Source organism: Schistocerca serialis, chromosome 7, assembly GCF_023864345.2.
Source record: "Schistocerca serialis cubense isolate TAMUIC-IGC-003099 chromosome 7, iqSchSeri2.2, whole genome shotgun sequence".
In the NCBI taxonomy this organism is placed as follows: domain Eukaryota; kingdom Metazoa; phylum Arthropoda; class Insecta; order Orthoptera; family Acrididae; genus Schistocerca; species Schistocerca serialis.
In genome coordinates this window covers 107,191,380-107,212,615 of record NC_064644.1, presented here as the reverse complement: position 1 = coordinate 107,212,615, position 21,236 = coordinate 107,191,380, and the positions used below count along the sequence as shown (strand labels likewise).

The 21,236-nt window shown below is 39.5% G+C and overlaps 1 protein-coding gene across 5 annotated transcripts in view; it reads right to left on the bottom strand.

The window, feature by feature from the left end:
* LOC126412064 (eye-specific diacylglycerol kinase) overlaps positions 1–21,236 on the bottom strand; it is a 903,754-nt gene that overhangs the window by 48,116 nt on the left and 834,402 nt on the right. For all 5 annotated transcript variants that reach the window (XM_050081449.1, XM_050081447.1, XM_050081448.1 and 2 more), the window contains one exon: positions 2,804–2,961. In XM_050081449.1, the coding sequence (XP_049937406.1) occupies positions 2,804–2,961 (158 nt within the window). The remainder of the gene's footprint in view (positions 1–2,803; positions 2,962–21,236) is intronic.

The window sequence follows — 21,236 nt, the reverse complement described above, 5'->3', positions numbered from 1 at the left end:
TCAGACAGAGATTCCGAAATCAGATACTGGATTGTAAGGAGTACCCAGGAGCAGATACAGACTCAGATCACAATAAAGTAGTGATGAAGAATAGGCTGAAGTTCAAGACATTAGTCAGGAAGAATCAATACGCAAAGAAGTGGGATACGGAAGTACTAAGGAATGACGAGATACGTTTGAAGTTCTCTAACGCTATAGATACAGCAATAAGGAATAGCGCAGTAGGCAATACAGTTGAAGAGGAATGGACATCTCTAAAAAGGGCCATCACAGAAGTTGGGAAGGAAAACATAGGTACAAAGAAGGTAGCTGCGAAGAAACCATGGGTAATAGAAGAAATACTTCAGTTGATTGATGAAAGAAGGAAGTACAAACATGTTCCGGGAAAATCAGGAATACAGGAATACAAGTCGCTGAGGAATGAAATAAATAAGAAGTGCAGGGAAGCTAAGACGAAATGGCTGAAGGAAAAATGTGAAGACATCGAAAAAGATATGATTGTCGGAAGGACAGACTCAGCATACAGGAAAGTCAAAACAACCTTTCGTGACATTAAAAGCAACGGTGGTAACATTAAGAGTGCAACGGGAATTCCACTGTTAAATGCAGAGGAGAGAGCAGATAGGTGGAAAGAATACATTGAAAGCCTCTATGAGGGTGAAGATTTGTCTGATGTGATAGAAGAAGAAACAGGAGTCGATTTAGAAGAGATAGGGGATCCAGTATTAGAATCGAAATTTAAAAGAGCTTTGGAGGACTTACAGTCAAATAAGGCAGAAGGGATAGATAACATTCCATCAGAATTTCTAAAATCATTGGGGGAAGTGGCAACAAAACGACTATTCACGTTGGTGTGTAGAATATATGAGTCTGGCGATATACCATCTGACTTCCGGAAAAGCATCATCCACACAATTCCGAAGACGGTAAGAGCTGACAAGTGCGAGAATTATCGCACAATCAGCTTAACAGCTCATGCATCGAAGCTGCTTACAAGAATAATATACAGAAGAATGGAAAAGAAAATTGAGAATGCGCTACGATCAGTTTGGCTTTAGGAAAAGTAAAGGGATGAGAGAGGCAATTCTGACATTACGGCTAATAATGGAAGCAAGGCTAAAGAAAAATCAAGACACTTTCATAGGATTTGTCGACCTGGAAAAAGCGTTCGACAATATAAAATGGTGCAAGCTGTTCGAGATTCTGAAAAAAGTAGGGGTAAGCTATAGGGAGAGACGGGTCATATACAATATGTACAACAACCAAGAGGGAATAATAAGAGTGGACAATCAAGAACGAAGTGCTCGTATTAAGAAGGGTGTAAGACAAGGCTGTAGCCTTTTGCCCCTACTCTTCAATCTGTACGTCGAGGAAGCAATGATGGAAATGAAAGAAAGGTTCAGGAGTGGAATTAAAATACAAGGTGAAAGGGTATCAATGATATGATTTGCTGATGACATTGCTATCCAGAGTGAAAGTGAAGAAGAATTAAATGATCTGCTGAACGGAATGAACAGTCTAATGAGTACACAGTATGGTTTGAGAGTAAATCGGAGAAAGACGAAGGTAATTAGAAGTAGTAGAAATGAGAACAGCGAGAAACTTAACATCAGGATTGATGGTCACGAAGACAATGAAGTTAACGAATTCTGCTACCTAGGCAGTAAAATAACCAATGACGGATGGAGCAAGGAGGACATCAAAAGCAGACTCGCTATAGCAAAAAAGGCATTTCTGGCCAAGAGAAGTCTACTAATATCAAATACCGGCCATAATTTGAGGAAGAAACTTCTGAGGATGTACGTCTGGAGTACAGCATTGTATGGTAGTGAAACATGGACTTTGGGAAAACCGGAACAGAAGAGAATCGAAGCATTTGAGATGTGGTGCTATAGACGAATGTTGAAAATTAGGTGGACTGATAAGGTAAGGAATGAGGAGGTTCTACGCAGAATCGGAGAGGAAAGGAATATGTGGAAAACACTGGTAAGGAGAAGGGACAGGATGATAGGACATCTGCTAAGACATGAGGGAATGACTTCCATGGTATTAGAGGGAGCTGTAGAGGGCAAAAACTGTAGAGGAAGACAGAGATTGGAATACGTCAAGCAAATAATTGAGGACGTAGGTTGCAAGTGCTACTCTGAGATGAAGAGGTTAGCACAGGAAAGGAATTCGTGGCGGGCCGCATCAAACCAGCCAGTAAACTGATGAATAAAAAAAAAAAAAAAAAAAAAATTTCAATTTTGTGCTTTGTAACTAAAATGTTATAATCAAATTAAAAGGTACAAACTGCTTGAGCTCTCAATGGCGTTAAGTTAAGTACTAAATGCAGTAGGAATTATTATTATTATTATTATTGTTGTATTTCTTTTCTTGCAGAATTTTTTTCATAGCACCTGTAAGTGAATTTATCAATGATTTTACAACAGTTTATTTGTCATATATATATATATATATATATATATATATATATATATATATATATATATATATATATATATATATATATATATATATAAAAAAAACAAAGATGAGGTGACTCACCGAATGAAAGCGCTGGCAGGTCGATAGACACACAAACATACACACAAAATTCAAGCTTTCGCAACAAACTGTTGCCTCATCAGGAAAGAGGGAAGGAGAGGGGAAGACGAAAGGAAGTGGGTTTTAAGGGAGAGGGTAAGTAGTCATTCCAATCCCGGGAGCGGAAAGACTTACCTTAGGGGGAAAAAAGGACAGGTATACACTCGCACACACGCACATATCCATCCACACATACAGACATATGGAAATTACTCACTTGTCATTGTCTGCCATGTTGAGTATTGATGCTGGAGCACATGCAATCAGGTACTTCACAATATCCTTGTGACCATATCTAGAACCATAATGTAATGCCGTCTGTCCATTAGAATCAATGGACAGCAAAGAATATCCCTGGGAGTGCAGATTTTTGAGCTGTAAATGAATCAAAAGATTACTTTGTTAAGTCTGAGGAAATGCAAGAGAATATGTATAGTCAGTGACTTTATGCTGTACTGATCTATTCCATTGTGTTTTACAATACAGTTTCTTCAATATGATGATGGTGATAATGAAAGAACGAAAAGCATGTAAATCTGTGTTTCTGGACTCTTCTATTTCATATAAGAAAACTACTAGTAATTAGCTATAATATTCAGTGTACATTGCATTAAAAATCTGGATTTACATCTACAACAATACTCCACTGGACCCCAATAACACTTGTAGCAAAGGATATATAGCGCACCTCTTTCCTCCTATCCCATTCACAAACAGAGCATGGGGAGCATGGCTGTCAGTACATCTTTCTCAAATGTTTATCATAGTGCCATTAAACAAAATGTATTGGGGGAAAAAAGTAATATGTTTCTTGATTCTCGTTGGAATATGTACTTTTGTAATTTCAACAGTGGGCCTTTCCATGACAGACTCTTCTCCTCTACACTCTCCCCACAGAAAGTTTTGAGCATTTTTGTGGCAGACCGATACTGACTAGGAAGATTCATGGAAGAGCTGTATCTCTCTTTAACCCAATTTTTAAGGAAATAACTGACGAACACCACTAGTGTTGTGAGATGAATATTTCACTAAATACCCACTTTTGTATTCTTACAACTGGTCTGTTTGGCAACTGCCTTTGCCCTCACCAGATTTATGAGACGATTCCAACTTAAATCACTCACCAAGTACACCCAAATAGTGGACAGTGGTTGATTGAGTGATTTCTTAATGAAGGTGTAATTGAAAAGAAATGTGAACATACAACTTTTTTCAGCAGCAACCAGCAAGGTTCGAAATAGTAATCCTGCTCAGAAAATTTCTCTCCATATCTTCACAACATACAGTTCCAAGACAAAACATTGTAATCACTTGCTTAATAGCATGTCAGGCCCTTTTGAAACACAATATAGCAGCGATGCTGCAATGCATGGATTTTACAAGACCTTGGTAGGCTTCCAGAGGCGAATGAAATCACTTTTGTCTATGGTGAAGATAAGCTACTTTTGCACTGCACATTGAGCATTTACAGCTCTCGACGGGGGCAAAAATAAATAAATAAATAAAACCAGTATTATGACTTCCCTCTATGCAAAAATGCCATCCTCAGTCTCACTCAAGAGCTACAGAGATGCCTATCACACATTCAGGCATGTAGAGAGTAAGTCAGTACTCTAAAGGAATGTTTAGACAGTATCACTCTCAGAACGTGGATATGTGTTTTCCACCAGCTGAAGGTCCACTCAAACGTTTGAAAAAGTAATTCTATTCAGAAAATTTCCCTTAGTACCTTCATAACATACAATGGTGAGCTAAACATGACCGCCTGCTTAATAATGTCTCAGTCCCTTTTGAAACAATGTAGCAATGATTCGATTCTGCGATTTTACGAATCCTTAGTGGTTTCCAGAGGTATATTGCACCAGAGTTCAAGAAACTTCCATAGATTTTGTGGCAGTGGTTTGTAGGTGCAGAACTTGTGCCCAATAGTGTCCCAGATGTTTTCCATTGAGTTCAGATCAGGTGAATGTGGTGGCCAAGCCATCAACATGAGATCACTACAATACTCCTCGAACCATTGCAGCATGATTCTGGCTTTGTGATGCAGTCAATTATCCTGCTGGAAGATGCCATCAGTAATGGGGAGACATTGGGTATGAAGAGATGAGATGGTATACAAAAATGTTCATGTAGTCCATAGCTGTCATGGTGCCTTTAATCATTACCACAAGTCCCATGTCAGCCCAACTGAATGTTCTCCATAGCTAAATACTGCCCACATCTGCCTGCATCCATGGCATGTTGTACGTTTTGAGCAGCCATTCACTTGGATGATGGCGTATCCACAAACGATGATCACCCTGCTGCAACAAGAATCCGACCAGGAAAAATGTTACCATTAATCCAATGCTCAATCTTGATGACCCTATGTCCACAACAATCATTATTGATTTTGCTGACAGGTCAGCAAGAGAACATACAGGAGTCATTTGCCATGGAACCCCATGTTCAACAATGTGCGCTGAACTGTATTCTCTGAAAAATTACAGCCAGAACCAGCATTGTACTCTGTCAACAGGTCTGTCACAGATCACCACCTATCCTCCTTTGCAAAGTGGGCAAGCCTCCAACCTCCCCATTCTGTGATGACATGTGGATGTCAGACACCTCGTTACTTACTTATCCTTCAACCAGTTTTCAGGGAAGCAGCTTCACTGTTTCAGAAATGCTCATTCCTGGAAACTGGGCCATAATAATCTGTCCTTTATCAATGTTGCCTATGTCCATGTCCGTGGATACACCGGTTCCCGTGAGATCACCGAAGTTAAGCGCTGTCGGGCGTGGCCGGCACTTGGATGGGTGACCATCCAGCCGCCATGCGCTGTTGCCATTTTTCGGGGTGCACTCAGCCTCGTGATTCCAATTGAGGAGCTACTCGACCGAATAGTAGCGGCTCCGGTCAAATAAAACCATCATAACGACCGGGAGAGCAGTGTGCTGACCACACGCCCCTCCTATCCGCATCCTCACCCGAGGATGATACGGTGGTCGGATGGTCCCGACAGGCCGCTTGCGGCCTGAAGATGGAGTGCTATGTCCATGTCGCCTATGTCCATGTCGCCTATGTCCATGTCGCCTATGTCCATGTCGCCTATGTCCATGTCGCCTATGTCCATGTCGCCTATGTCCATGTCGCCTATGTCCATGTCGCCTATGTCCATGTCGCCTATGTCCATGTCGCCTATGTCCATGTCGCCTATGTCCATGTCGCCTATGTCCATGTCGCCTATGTCCATGTCGCCTATGTCCATGTCGCCTATGTCCATGTCGCCTATGTCCATGTCGCCTATGTCCATGTCGCCTATGTCCATGTCGCCTATGTCCATGTCGCCTATGTCCATGTCGCCTATGTCCATGTCGCCTATGTCCATGTCGCCTATGTCCATGTCGCCTATGTCCATGTCGCCTATGTCCATGTCGCCTATGTCCATGTCGCCTATGTCCATGTCGCCTATGTCCATGTCGCCTATGTCCATGTTGTCTATGACAGTGGATTTCCCCATTTGTGGCTGGTCTCGGCACCAGAATGATTCATCCCTGCTCTGCTTACACAAATTGCTTACCACATCACTTCACAACGGCACCAAATGCCATTCAATCTCATCATGGACAGTGATGATAATGTTTTGGCTTATCAGTGTATTCTTCAAGTTTTATGTACAGTTGAATCTTTTCAACTGACTTTGCACAGGCACTGCAGAATTCCTCATTGAGAGAGTATTCAGACACTTCATAGACTGAGTCAATTCTGATAACTTAAAACAATACTCAGGTGGTTTCTTTTCAATTACTGAAGGAAGGTATGAATATCAGAGTTTAAAACCCCATCAACAAGGAAGTCTTACATATGAGCAGAAACTCACGTTAACAAAGTAAATCTGTCATGTCGTTTGGAAAAAACCTTCTCAGGTTCATCTAAAATGATTTACGGAAACCATAGCAGACTTTTGTCTAGATGGCCAGTTGGGGGGTTTGAATTGCTGTCCTTCAGAATTGGAGATTAGGTGAATGAATGAGTATCTGAATTAGGAAATACTCCAGAAATTGTAGCATTTTGGCTAAAATGCCAGCAGAGGTTCTTCCATAGAGGAACAAGTTTGCAAACAGGCCAACTTATGTCTGTATGGTAGTCTGAAGTAGCCATATTGAAGCATATGAATTTGTGGTTAGTATGAAACCTTGAATAATCATTGTAATATTTTATACAATTTCATAAGAACTTTAAATTGGTGTTTCTCTTTTTTTTATTTTTGTTTTTGGACATATTCCTTGTTCTTTGAATGTTTTTTTTTGATGAGTATAACTAGGGAAGTTTCAGATACATGAATACATCTTTGTTTCTAGCTCAAGTTGGTGCATATATGTTACAGTTATAGTTGTGGGAATTAAATGGTTCCCAATTTTACATACCCATTATTATTATGACTACAAACTACATTTGTAAATGAAACTAACAACTCGGCCAAAAAGGTCACATCTGATCAGTATGATCTTACATCTTTTAACCCTCAGTACAAACCCCATCCATTCTTATCCACAGGCTGACACATCTCAAAACAATATGCCTTGTGTTCCTCAGTCAAATAATATTGTATCCAGACCACAAATCTTCATGAATTTAAGGTGCTCATGGATAATCTTAGCAATGACTGCCACTCCAGTACCAAGAGTATAATGGAGCGTTGGTGGGAGCATTGGGTATCCCTTTCAGACATCCTCCAAACATAAAACAATTTTTTCAGCCACTGTTGCTGAGCACAAAGACAAACTTTTATTCTCAGGAGGACTTATCCCATGTTTATATCCATGAACCCAACTAAAACCCATAGTCATGACGGATGGAGAATGCCTAAATATACCATAAACAATCTCATTCAGCACTCTGATCCATACAAAAATCATTTGTGAAATTTAAGCTGGCATTGTATAGATTCCTTTATAACTCCAAGACTGCGAGTGATTGAATATCATATGGAACCACACAAGGAAGATACTTCCACAACATCTAATGACTGTATATTACTGAAACTAGCAGCAACAGATTGAACTGAATGTTTTAACGGTGTGCCCTTCTAACAAGCGGAACGCTTTCACAGTGGCCCTTCAACTGCTTAAATAATGCTTTCCTCCATATTATCTTTCATAATTTGTTTAGTTAGTTTTTTGATAAGAAATCTCATTTTCAATGCTCTTTTGACCACAAAATTTGCTATGTACAGCCAACTACATAATGGAGGTAAAAAAATCTACATTCTCAGTGCTGTCCAGTACAGCACACTCTCTCCAGTCCTTAAAGGGACAATGAGGATTGGCTCAAATGGTTATTTCAAACTTAGACTGACTGCACACTGTCACTCTTTGGGAAGAAGGAATGCCAATACAGAAAGTTCCCCACCAAATTGATGCAGACTGCCGGAGACAACATCTTCACCTATACTTAAATATATACTGTGCAGATTATGAAAGTTCATAGCCATGGGTACTTCCCATTATATCATGTATTAGGATTTTTTCCTGTTCCATTCACATATGGAGAACAGGAAGGATTACTGAATAAAATATTCTCGACTTTCTAGCTGTGTCGTCTACAACCATGGGAATGACTAATTTAATGTCTCTTGCGTGCACATTAATTAGTCTCATCTTGTCTTCACACCCTCTTCAGGAGTGATACTTAGGAGGCTATAGCATTGTTGTAAATGCTAAACAGATTTTCACAGAGCAGTTGGTGTCTTATCTACAAGCATCTGCTAGTTCAAATTTTTCGACATTTCTGTGACATCCTACTGCAGGTCAAAAATCCTGTCATCATTTACACTGTTCTTCTTTGCATACACTCAATATCACTGTTAAAGCTATCCGGTATAGGGTAAGTGTTTTTTGGTAAGTCATACGAGAGTCCTCTATAGACCAACAGCATTGTTTCTGCATCCTACCAATGAACTGGAATCTACCAAATGCTTCACCTAGGATTAAGCCCCTGTTACCACTCCATTTCATATCCCTATCAACAGTTACACTCAGGTATTTGTATGAGCTGACCAATTGCAATTTTGACACATAGATATTGAAGCCATGGAGTACTATGTTTTTGTATTTTGTAAAATACACAAGTGATGTTCATACATTTCCTAACATTTAAAGCCAGTTTTCAGTCTTTGTACCACTAAAAAATCTTGCCTAGATCTGACTGGATTTTTTTTTTTAACCAGATAACTACAACTACTGGGGAAAGTTAAGGCTTGCTATTCATATTGTGTGCTATGTCATTAATATACAACAAGAGTCCCAACACACTTCCCTGGGATATGCCTGACGTTACTTTCTATGTCAGCTAATGACTCTCCATCCAAGATGGCATGCCGTGTCCTCTCAATCAAAAATTCTCAATTCAGTCACAAATTTACATTGATATATCATATGCCCATTCTTTTATTAATAATCAACAGTGAGATACTCAGTAACATACTTTTCAAAAGTCCAGAAGTACTGCATCCAAGCCCAGAGGTACTGCATCCACCTGATTCCCTTGCTCTATGGCTTTCAGCACATTATACGAGAAAAGTATAAATTGGATTTTGTATGTTTGAAGTTTTTGGAATCAAGAAAGTCATTCTGTTCAAAATACTTCTTTATGTCTGAGCTCAGGATGTGTTCTACGATTCTACAACATATGGATATCAATGATATAGGCTGACAGTTTTGTGGATTACTTCTGCAACCCTTCTTCTTGATACGTGTGACCCACCACTAGGCATAGACTTTTTTTTTTTTTTTTTTTTGTTGCACTGAATCTATAGCACTTTAGGTTTAAAAGAGGGGCTAACTCAGTCACAGATTCTGTATATAAAGTGATATGGATTCCATCAACCATGGGGCACAGTTCAACTTCAGCGATTTTAGTTACTTCTCAACACAACTGACATTAATATCCATTTCATTCATATTTGGAGTAGTGCAAGAATTAAACTGTGGCAGTACTCATGAATCATCCTAAATAAAGGAAAATTTGAAAATTAAATTCAGAATTTGTCCTTTTTCTTTGCTTGCCTCCATTTCATTTCTTGTATCATGTGGCACTGACACCATCACCACAAGAGAAATTTGTTTGAATGCATCAACCTTTTAGAAGATTAAAGAACAAAGTTTTTAAACTTCTTATCTGTTTACTTGATCAACAATGTCAAAAGGTAGTGAATGCATTGAGAACTATGGATAATTAAAGTCTGCTCTAAACATGACTGCATGAGTGGGGAATATACACACTAGCAACCTCAGGTTTTCTACAGACTTTTTCTTTACGTCTTGGGTGAGTGGTGGTAGACAGAAGGACACCATTATAAGTTTGCACCAACCCTTTATACTGAGTCTTGGCTGAACAATCCTGTATGCAGTTTCAATTTCAATCACTGAATTTGAGCTTCTTGTCTATTGTGACAAATATGCCACCTTCATTTCCTTATTAACCTTTCCTTTCAGTGCACATTTAGATTTATTTCTGAAGTCTCACTGCTATCAAATTCAGATTTTAGCCAGCTTTCTGTACCTAGTATTATGTGGCATCCATTGCCTTTTAGGATCGTTTCAAACTCTGGGATGTTGTTACATATGCTTTGGCAGTTCATCATTAGGTTTTCAACAATACATTCTGCGAGCAGGACTTCTGTGGGTCTTACACAATTGTTCCAGAGTCTTATAATAATCTGGACTAGATTGAGAGTTGACTAATCCTTTTTTCTTAAAAAAAAAGGAAGGAAAAAAGAAACCAACAACAACAACAAACTGTACATGCCCCACAGATAGATACATAACTGATTAACAGATTCTGATGCACAATGCATGTCCAACCCATTTAGGGGGACCCTAAAGGCCTCAGCCCTATGATCCAGTTCAATGAAGTCACAGCCTTGCTTGTTGAAGAACCTTCAAAGTCTCTGGTTGAAGACTTCCGCTTGACTCGGAACCAGTGGGCACAATAAGTTCTGGCACAGTGCTGCAGGTAGTGAACTTTGTTAAAGCTCCATGGGGAAGGCTGGCCTTCTCAAACTTCTCTGCCAGTTACTGGAATGATCTAACTACAACTTCAGAATGCAGACAACAAGCTTTATTCATTTCAACGTACACCACAACTTGCAGCTGGTTATACCTTGTTCCCTCAGTGTTTGCTGGAACAGCCCCTTGAACAAGTTGAACAACATCCTAAGCATACACACTAAAAGGTGACTGTGTTTTCCCTTGTTTCATTTCCCCTACGGGATACCATTATTCACCACGCATTTAAACTGCCAGTGATTAACAGATGCCTATACTTTGGCACCTGCTTCCCTCTGACATGTGACATGTGACACAGCAACCTTCTGTACAGGTGGAGTACATCCCACTGGCTTAGTTTAAATTTCAGTGTGAGACAGAACCACATACTTCTTGGTAAGAAGAACAACATAGTTCTTTGATTTCTCCCTTATCCCTGCTTCCCTGCACAAGATCCCAAGACGTACCACTCACTCATCACTTGCAGTCTAGTTGTCAAGTAGTGACAGGTCCTGTATTTCCTAGGAAGGAGTTGTATCCAAAGGAGGGCACAGCACTAGAGTTACGTTTGCCATAATTGGGTCTGCATTCTGACTGTATTTTTGAAAACTAAATAACTACAGCCAAACATGAAATTAACCTCACTAATTCTCTTCATATTCAGGATCTGTTCCACTACAAGGATTACAACTTCCCAAAAATTTACTTTTAATAAATAAAATAAACACCACAGGGCTAATTACCTGAATGTCGATACTACTAGAAAAATTTTAAGATAGCATAATAATGTAGTTTGCAACTATAGCCCGATTCATACATGATGGCAGTCCATGCAGGTTGAGGTATGAACAGGGATTTTACTGTTGCTGGTTCCAAGCCACAGTTGCAGTACATGCATGGAGGGACTTTGTGCTTGAAGAAAGCAAGTACCCTGCAAATTACCTCACTTGCTTGCTTGTACAGAATTTGTCACTTGCCACCATCATCATCCATGACAACTTGCAACAAATGGGATAAAAATTCACTAAATAACCAACTATGATCACATTTAATGCTTGCACTAGCTAAGTGTTCACAGCATAGCACTCGGAACACTGCCAACTGCGCACTGGCTTTCAGAGAATGCAAGACGTCAGGTGAGCAGAATGAGCCTAAACTCTACTGTCATTGTTCAGGACTCTTAACTATAATAATGTTGTATGAATATTTCATGGTACTCAAAAGCTTTGAAGACCCACTCACAGATAACCCAGTGCATTAATGTGTCACTTCCACAATTTGAGACGACATGGCAGCTCCAGGTTAAATCTGCCCAGTGGATTAACAACATGGGTTGGTGTGCCAGCCAGCCTGAATGTGGTATTTAGGCAGTTTCTCACATCCAACTAGGTAAATTACTGGTCCAGTTCACACATCACACATCAGATATTTGATGCACAAACATTTCGAAAACTTTCTTGAACTTGAAGATGTGCTTTATTCTAGACACAGACAGATAGGATCCAGGAATTCTATCCCAGGAAGATGAGGTGGCATCAGGAAGAGCATCCAGCCACTCACAGTCAGTAACATTGCTTCAGTCACAATTACAATGTCCATCCCTTAGTTGAATCGGATAAGGCAACAACGATGATGATGATGATGATGATGATGATGATGATGATTTGATGTGATGTGATGATGACGAGGAAGAGGAAAACTCATAAGCATTTGAAAATAAGCAATTTATTGTCATACACACCCAACGGAGAAACAAATGATAAATATTGTCACATATTGTCCCACTCATACACAAAGGAAAACAAGAAGCTGGCTTTAACATGTAAACAAATGCGTGAATTTCACATTTTTTGTAATTAGCCAATTTACTGACAACTTCTACACTAGCATGGCAAAGATGAAGACTGTAGCATCGATTTGTCCCACAGAAAATATCGCAAATCGTGGAGAATAACAAAGCATGTCTTCCGCTTGATGTCATTTGAACATTCAACTGCTGTCATTAGATTGAAAATATTTAAGATCTGCATTACAGTGGTCACCTACACTCAACAACACCAGCTCATAACTATTACATACAAACCGTGAGTTGCCTTTCTGAAGGCAACTGAGAGGGTTTTGCTATCACAGAAAATACGCAATCGTCCCCACAGGATCAGTCTCACATCTAGGCATCCATTACGAACAACAGAGCATACCCTGCAGCATTGTGGTGTGTGAAGAAGCTAGGTCAGGAAACAATGAGGCTGGAACCTGGATCAATGGCATTATTCTCCATTAACTAGTGGGTGCACCTTTTGTCTTAACACCTGGTAATCGCTGTTGATGAGTATCAAGATGGCCATGTACTAATGCATGTCTCAACTGTGCAGTCCAACAGGTTCAGCAGGGAGCTGGGTGTGCAATCTGTCATGTTTTGGGCTGTTATCATATACAGATGGCAGTCATCTCTCATCACTCTCCAGAGTAATTTAAGGCTGAGCAGTATTGGGACAAGATCCTCCAATTAAATTTCCCACCCTAAAGTCAACAGTTCGGCGATGGGTTAGTCTTTTCAGATGATAATGCACAAGCATACCATGCCCATCTCAAGAACACCCTCTGCCACAATGAAGGAATTAACCAAATGAAATGATCTGTTATGTCTACAGAGATGAACCCAAATGAACTCACTTGTTAAACAGTGGGACACAGTTGAGTGGTAATGACTTTATCAGTCACTGCACAGCATGTCAAGAACAATTCAAGACTGTTGCAATGCATGAAGTTAATAAACATAGTACTGAATGTTAAGCGGCATTAGATTTAAATTTCACTGATGTGGAAAGATGTGCAACTTCGAAGAGACTGCCTTTAATTATTGTTATTATTTTGGTTTTGTTTGACAATAATTTTTCCCCTCTTTATTCCCAAAGGCTTAGTCTTATTTCTTGCCGCCCTTGACTCTAAGCTCACAGGTATTTGCAAATATGATTGCGGTGCAAAACGTTTTTTTAGCCATTTACAAAAGTTAGTTATGCAGAGGTAGAGAAACAAGCAAACAAGACAACTAAAAAGGAACAGTAGTGGCTTTCCGGCTGACTTACCATTGCTTTAACTCTGAATAGAGTATAGTTAATGGCTACTACTATACTTATCCTAAAACTATGAATGATACAGATCTGTCATATTTCTATGAGGATTAGTGGTAACAACCAAGACATTAGCAATATTAGCATTAATGCATAAGTAATAAAAATTTCAGGTATCAAAAGCAATGATACAGAAAAATCTGTGCCTCCACGATTAGATAAACAACTATAATAAATCAAGCATCGCACATTGATTCTTTCAAATAAGAAAACATAAATTTTGTAGGATCTTCAGTTATTATCAAGATGGCTCCACTATCCTGTTCCCAAGGAGGAATGGGTGCCATGTCTTTGGCCATTTGCCAACTACTTCTGCAACCAGACATATACCCACAGCCAGTGAGTCACCAGGCTCCAGTTGTCCGCCAGAACCAATCTACACAACTGCCAGCCAGTACTGGCAGGTACATGAACACACATTTTTAAACTTTCAAGACCACGATCAAAACACGCTGGCTTGCTGTCCATGGTATCTGCTGCATCCTCACTGCAGCAGTGCGCACCTCAATGACCATGGTGCTGCAAGCAAGTCACATGCGACATGCTGATATTCATCCGCCTGCCTATTTAACACAGCTTAAGACTAGCAGTCAGTCCTTCTTACACTTTGGGCTATATGCAGGCTGCACTAAGCAGCTCATCCTGCAGAGCACACTCTGAGCTTCCTCAGTTAGTCCATCCATGTCGAACCAAACACCACCCAGGATTTGCGGATTTCAGCAAAGTTACTTGCCAAGTGTTACCTCTCCTTGTAACTCACTAAAGAACTGGATGGTTGTTGGGATTACTGATTACATGGTTATTTGTAATATGACTATAATTACTATAAATATAACAATCGTGGTGAATCTGTTAAGAAAGGCAGAAATCACAACTACAACTAAAGAGTTGTTCAGAATGACATTTAACATTTACTCTTTGACAATTCTTACGTACCAATCACACATAAAATAAACATTTGAAAATAAGTTAGTATTTTTTCTCTTTGACCCCTTTTCGATAAGACATATGAGATTTTGAACTCGGGAATGTGCATGTACTACAGCTGCAAGGATATTTTAACAAACAAACAGATGACTTTTTAATGAGGAACAGAAAAACATAGTATAGAGGAAACCTACCCTCCAATAAACTAGATTATTGTCTGAAGGAATCTACACAACGCTGTTCTATAATCTCATGTTAAAGCCATGTGATACATGATCATCAATGAAAAAACAGCAACAAACAAAAAATTATACAACATCCACGTCAGCACAACTTTCATATGCAGATTTAGATGTAGATGTAGTCTCATTAAAGCACTAATTCACAGGTTAATCTGTGGAGCAGCATCCTAGATCTCAAGGTGACTTGTGAACATAAATCGTACAACCCCAAATTGCACTGACATAAAAGAACTGGTAAGGCTGCAAAACCCATGATCGAAGAACAATTCATTACTTTGGAAGATAGGACATAAGGTGTAACAGAACAGCTCAATGCACCTCTTTTTGTCGGCAAGTATTTGAGAATCTGAAACAAAATATTTCACAACACGATCCGAAGAGATCAAAATTGGAATTCCGCATTTATTATAATTTTACTGTTATAACCAAGATAATAATACATTTTATATACAGAAATAAAACACAGAGTTGACATAAGATTAATTACTTTATGTGACACACAATGATTTTTGATACATTTTAGTCGTTTTCATATTTAAATTTATAAATACACTCCTGGAAATTGAAATAAGAACACCGTGAATTCATTGTCCCAGGAAGGAGAAACTTTATTGACACATTCCTGGGGTCAGATACATCACATGATCACACTGACAGAACCACAGGCACATAGACACAGGCAACAGAGCATGCACAATGTCGGCACTAGTACAGTGTATATCCACCTTTCGCAGCAATGCAGGCTGCTATTCTCCCATGGAGACGATCGTAGAGATGCTGGATGTAGTCCTGTGGAACGGCTTGCCATGCCATTTCCACCTGGTGCCTCAGTTGGACCAGCGTTCGTGCTGGACGTGCAGACCGCGTGAGACGACGCTTCATCCAGTCCCAAACATGCTCAATGGGGGACAGATCTGGAGATCTTGCTGGCCACGGTAGTTGACTTACACCTTCTAGAGCACGTTGGGTGGCACGGGATACATGCGGACGTGCATTGTCCTGTTGGAACAGCAAGTTCCCTTGCCGGTCTAGGAATGGTAGAACGATGGGTTCGATGACGGTTTGGATGTACCGTGCACTATTCAATGTCCCCTCGACGATCACCAGTGGTGTACGGCCAGTGTAGGAGATCGCTCCCCACACCATGATGCCGAGTGTTGGTCCTGTGTGCCTTGGTCGTATGCAGTCCTGATTGTGGCGCTCACCTGCACGGCGCCAAACACGCATACGACCATCATTGGCACCAAGGCAGAAGCGACTCTCATCGCTGAAGACAACACGTCTCCATTCGTCCCTCCATTCACGCCTGTCGCGACACCACTGGAGGCGGGCTGCACGATGTTGGGGCGTGAGCGGAAGACGGCCTAACGGTGTGCGGGACCGTAGCCCAGCTTCATGGAGACGGTTGCGAATGGTCCTCGCCGATACCCCAGGAGCAACAGTGTCCCTAATTTGCTGGGAAGTGGCGGTGCGGTCCCCTACGGCACTGCGTAGGATCCTACGGTCTTGGCGTGCATCCGTGCGTCGCTGCGGTCCGGTCCCAGGTCGACGGGCATGTGCACCTTCCGCCGACCACTGGCGACAACATCGATGTACTGTGGAGACCTCACGCCCCATGTGTTGAGCAATTCGGCGGTACGTCCACCCGGCCTCCCGCATGCCCACTATACGCCCTCGCTCAAAGTCCGTCAACTGCACATACGGTTCACGTCCACGCTGTCGCGGCATGCTACCAGTGTTAAAGACTGCGATGGAGCTCCGTATGCCACGGCAAACTGGCTGACACTGACGGCGGCGGTGCACAAATGCTGCGCAGCTAGCGCCATTCGACGGCCAACACCGCGGTTCCTGGTGTGTCCGCTGTGCCGTGCGTGTGATCATTGCTTGTACAGCCCTCTCGCAGTGTCCGGAGCAAGTATGGTGAGTCTGACACACCGGTGTCAATGTGTTCTTTTTTCCATTTCCAGGAGTGTATTTGCAGTTTGAATTATTTAAATTATATTTTGATTATGGTTTCCATAATTAATGGAAGGTAAATTAATAGCAGCATATTTTTCTTCATGAAATATTAACAAAAATTAAGCCTTGGTTATACTCATTATATCAACAGTATACACATTTCTTTGCAGTGAAAGTGTTATCTCTGTTCTCGTCAACAAGGCGTGCATGTAAGTTTTTGGTGCAGTAAGTTAGTTGTACCAGAGTTGCTCTTGCAGGTCGTAAGTCATCAGTTGTAGTAGAGAGTTGGAAGGACTGTGTTAAAATGCTGAGAGATTAGTAAATGTGTTTTGAATAAAGTACACAATCCTGCAGCATCTTATTATTTATTTAATGAATAGGCAGAGTATCTAACACCTTGATCATAGCCATTGCAGAAAGGAATCAACCACTAACAAGGCAGTGGTCCAATCTGACATGTCAAAACTTACCCTGAAATTTTTCATGCAGGAAGAATACACTGAAAGAAATGACATGTCAAAATTTTAGTTACTAAGACGAACTGCAAGTATTAAAAAAAAGTTATAGTTACTCATTTCTTCTGCATGAAGAACTACTTGCACATCAGTTTGTACAACCCTTCCTGCCAGCACATGGCTCGACAAGTAAGCAGACACAGCCGTGAGAAGAGTCCAAAGTGCACACACATTAAATCATACCAAAAATGACAAATCATAATTTTTTTTGAATGACTTGCAGTTCATATTGACAGCTAAACTGTTGCAGAAATGTGGTTGTTACACAAATGACTTGCAGAAGAAATAAAATCAAGGCAGTATGTGATGTTACATTACAGGTGACTTCCATCAGTTGGGACTTTAATTTGTTGACATTAAATACTTTACAATTCCTGTAGCACAGTTCTTATGATAATTTTTGAATAATGTATATTTTGCAAACAATGAAACAGTACGTAATAGGAAAGATGGTGGCATATATACATGTTGTAGAAAACTGCTCCGTAAACTACGAGTTTTTATCATTAGTGAAGTGTCGCTCGTGTGGTGAAAAAGTGAAAACCGGTGTTAGAACATGTCCAGTAAAACATATATGGTATCACTCAAGCTGCTTCGCGAAAGTAAATCGCAATAATGTATTTTCGTGTGACTTTGCTTCTGTTAGCTCCAGCATAAACAATCAGCTTAAAAATCATAAATACAAATACAGAGGAACACCAGTGTCAGAAAGTATATTTTTGATGCCAACAAGTAAAGAAGAAACAATTAAAATAGTGAGTAGCTTAAGGAATTCCCATGCAGCAGGATATGATGGTCTTAGTCTGGACACTTAAGAAATGTATACATAAAATTGCATCACCTTTATCAACAGTTATTAAACTCTCATATGGAAGATGGTCTATTCCCAGATGAGTTGAAAATTGCTCAAGTTGTGCCTATTTTTAAAAAAGGAAACAGGAGTCCAGTGGAAAATTTTCGACCCATTTCTGTTCTTCCAATAATATACAAAATCTTTGAGAAAGTAATATACATAAGAATCTGGAACTTCCTGGTATGCAAAAAAGGATTTCTAAGGGGCAGTATGGGTTTGTCAAGGGGTCGTCTACCATTACAGCAGCATCCAACTCAATCGAAGGTGTCACTCAAGCAATAGATAATAAAAAACATGTATGTGGCATCTTTCTGGACTTACAAAAAGCATTTGACTGTGTTGATACGATCATATTGCTGGACAAACTGTGGAACTATGGCAGTCGAGGCATAGTTCATAATCTGATGAGGTCCTACTTGACAAATGGGAAGCAGTCTGTGTCTATTAGCACTACCGAGGGAGCATACAAATCAAACCCCACTGACATAAATTTTGGTATTTCACAGGGGTCAATATTAGGACCACTTCTTTTTATTATTTATGTTAATGATATTCAGTCCATAACAAACCATGCAACAGCTATCTTACATGCAGATGATACCACGTTAATATGCTGCAATCCAAGCTATTCTCAGCTCGAAGTGGAATCCAATACTGCAGCAGGCTTAATTCTGCAGTATTTTAATGAAAACAAACTAAACTTAACCACAAATAAATCTGTCTATATTGAATTTGATCTTGGGAGGCAAAAAACTCATGAAAACCAAATCTTAATGGGTGACGAATACATTAAAAAACAATACTTGACCAAATTTCTTGGCCTGACACATGATGGAGAGTTAAACTGGTCTGATCATGTGAATGATATGTGCAAAAAGCTATGTACTACCATATATGTCCTAAGAAAACTGACACCTTTCTGTAACATCACCACTCTGAGGCAAATATATTTTGCACTATTTGAATCCCATCTAAGCTATGGGATAGAGGTATGGGGATCCAGCAGTAAAGGTAATATGAAAAGTGTACTTATCTTACAAAAGAAGGCACTTAGAATTATGGGAAAGAAATGTGCCAGTGTGTCCTGCAGAAATTTGTTTAAAGAATTTAAAATACTAACTGTTCAGAAACTGTATGTGCTGAAGATAATCATTATGGCAGTAAACAGTAACAAAACACTTAATAAAGAAATACACGGTCACAACACTAGAGGTAGAGAGAGACCCCACATCATATATCATAGAACAACACTTTATGAGAAAAGCCCTCACTATGCAAGCATAAATCTACTGAATTGCTTCCATCCTAATATCTCCAAATTGCCCATTATAACACTAAAAACTAAATTAAAATTATGGCTCTTAAACAATCTTGTATATTCAATAGATAAGTTTCTAGATTTAGTACATTCGTATGTTGGAGACCATCTATCTAAAAACATATGTAACCTCAGACCTTAGACTGTGTCATAAACTGTAAATATTTGAATGTCAGATATGAATACTGTGTCACAAACTATAGATTCCTTAATCTGAGTACGGGAATAACAAATTTTTTTATGTATAGCTCATATATGTAACTCTGTTCTCTCAACTAAATTTAGAAAACGTTGTGTAGATAAAAGTGCCAGATAATAATATCTAACCCTAGTAAGTAAGGCTCTGGCTTTTCCAGAAGACTGGAACAAAAAAACCTTTTTTTTTAATCAGTTGATGTTGGATCAAAATAAATAAACAATAAATAAAATAAATAAATAAATTATTCCCAGTATTCATCACAAACATACTAAGTGCCAACTGGATGACAAAAACAAAACATTTTCCTTACACCACACACACACACACACCTGCTAAAAGAAAAATTAAAGCTTCAGGTACTTCACAGTAATTACTAGTTTTATTTAGACGGAACTGGAATGGAGTAAGAAGTGGTCATCACAGTTGTTCTGCATACTGTGTGGCATACCAGACATACTTGGCCAAATTTGTAAAATGCAGTGCTACAAACAGACAATGCAGAAATGACTGAAGTTTAATAATGACATTCCACAGATAAACCTGGAACAACAAGGAGCTGCTGGAAATTATACAGTCTGAGAATTTTCTGAAAATGCATTCACACTGCTGAAAACCTTTTTTATCAAGAGGGTGAATCACACCATTAATTCCATGTGGAGTCAGAATTATATCTATTTGTCATTCTCCTAATGACAGAGGTGTCATGTCCTGGCCAAAAGTCCAACAAAAGCAGTGCATTATTTTCTGCAAATGCTAAGAAGACATTTCAAATGTAACACTGAACATTATTTTCTCTCATTTTTCCAGATTTTGTTACATCAAGTACAAGACTTTTGCAAGTAAACAGTCTTTTTGTAAAATTTTTGTCCTCATTTGCCTTGATGTTCCTGAAGGCAGAGATATATCGCAGAAGCTGCAGTAAATGACTGTGGCATAACACACCTGTTCTGCGCGCTGCTCACTTTAGCCCTATGGTACCATAGTCCTGAAGATGATCAGCATAGCCGAAACTGGTCATTATTTTTAAATAAATGATTATTTGCAATCTTGATTGTTTCATTAAGTGATAATTTGCAATATATTGCTGTTTTATCTCCAACCATTTTATATACAATTACTCTGTTTTTGTTCTGGACTTTAATTAGCATAACAATCATTGTTCAAACCCCAATTCACAGAATCATCCAATTATTTCCTGTTTCTTCTGATGTTTCCACAATTTTTAAGAAAACATCAACAAGACGGTAATGAATGCCCAAGAAATTAACTAACAAATAACACACATGTAGGTCTGCAGGAGAAGTGTACGATTTCGATTGCATACCACTTTCTTCATATTTTATCTTTAGGAGGTTCAAAACATCAAGTGGATTCCACATTAGTGTGAAACCTTGAACCAGCACAAATCCAGATGCTATTAGCAACATATACCACAAATTGACAAAGAAAATTAATTCTTGCATCTTCACTGTTAA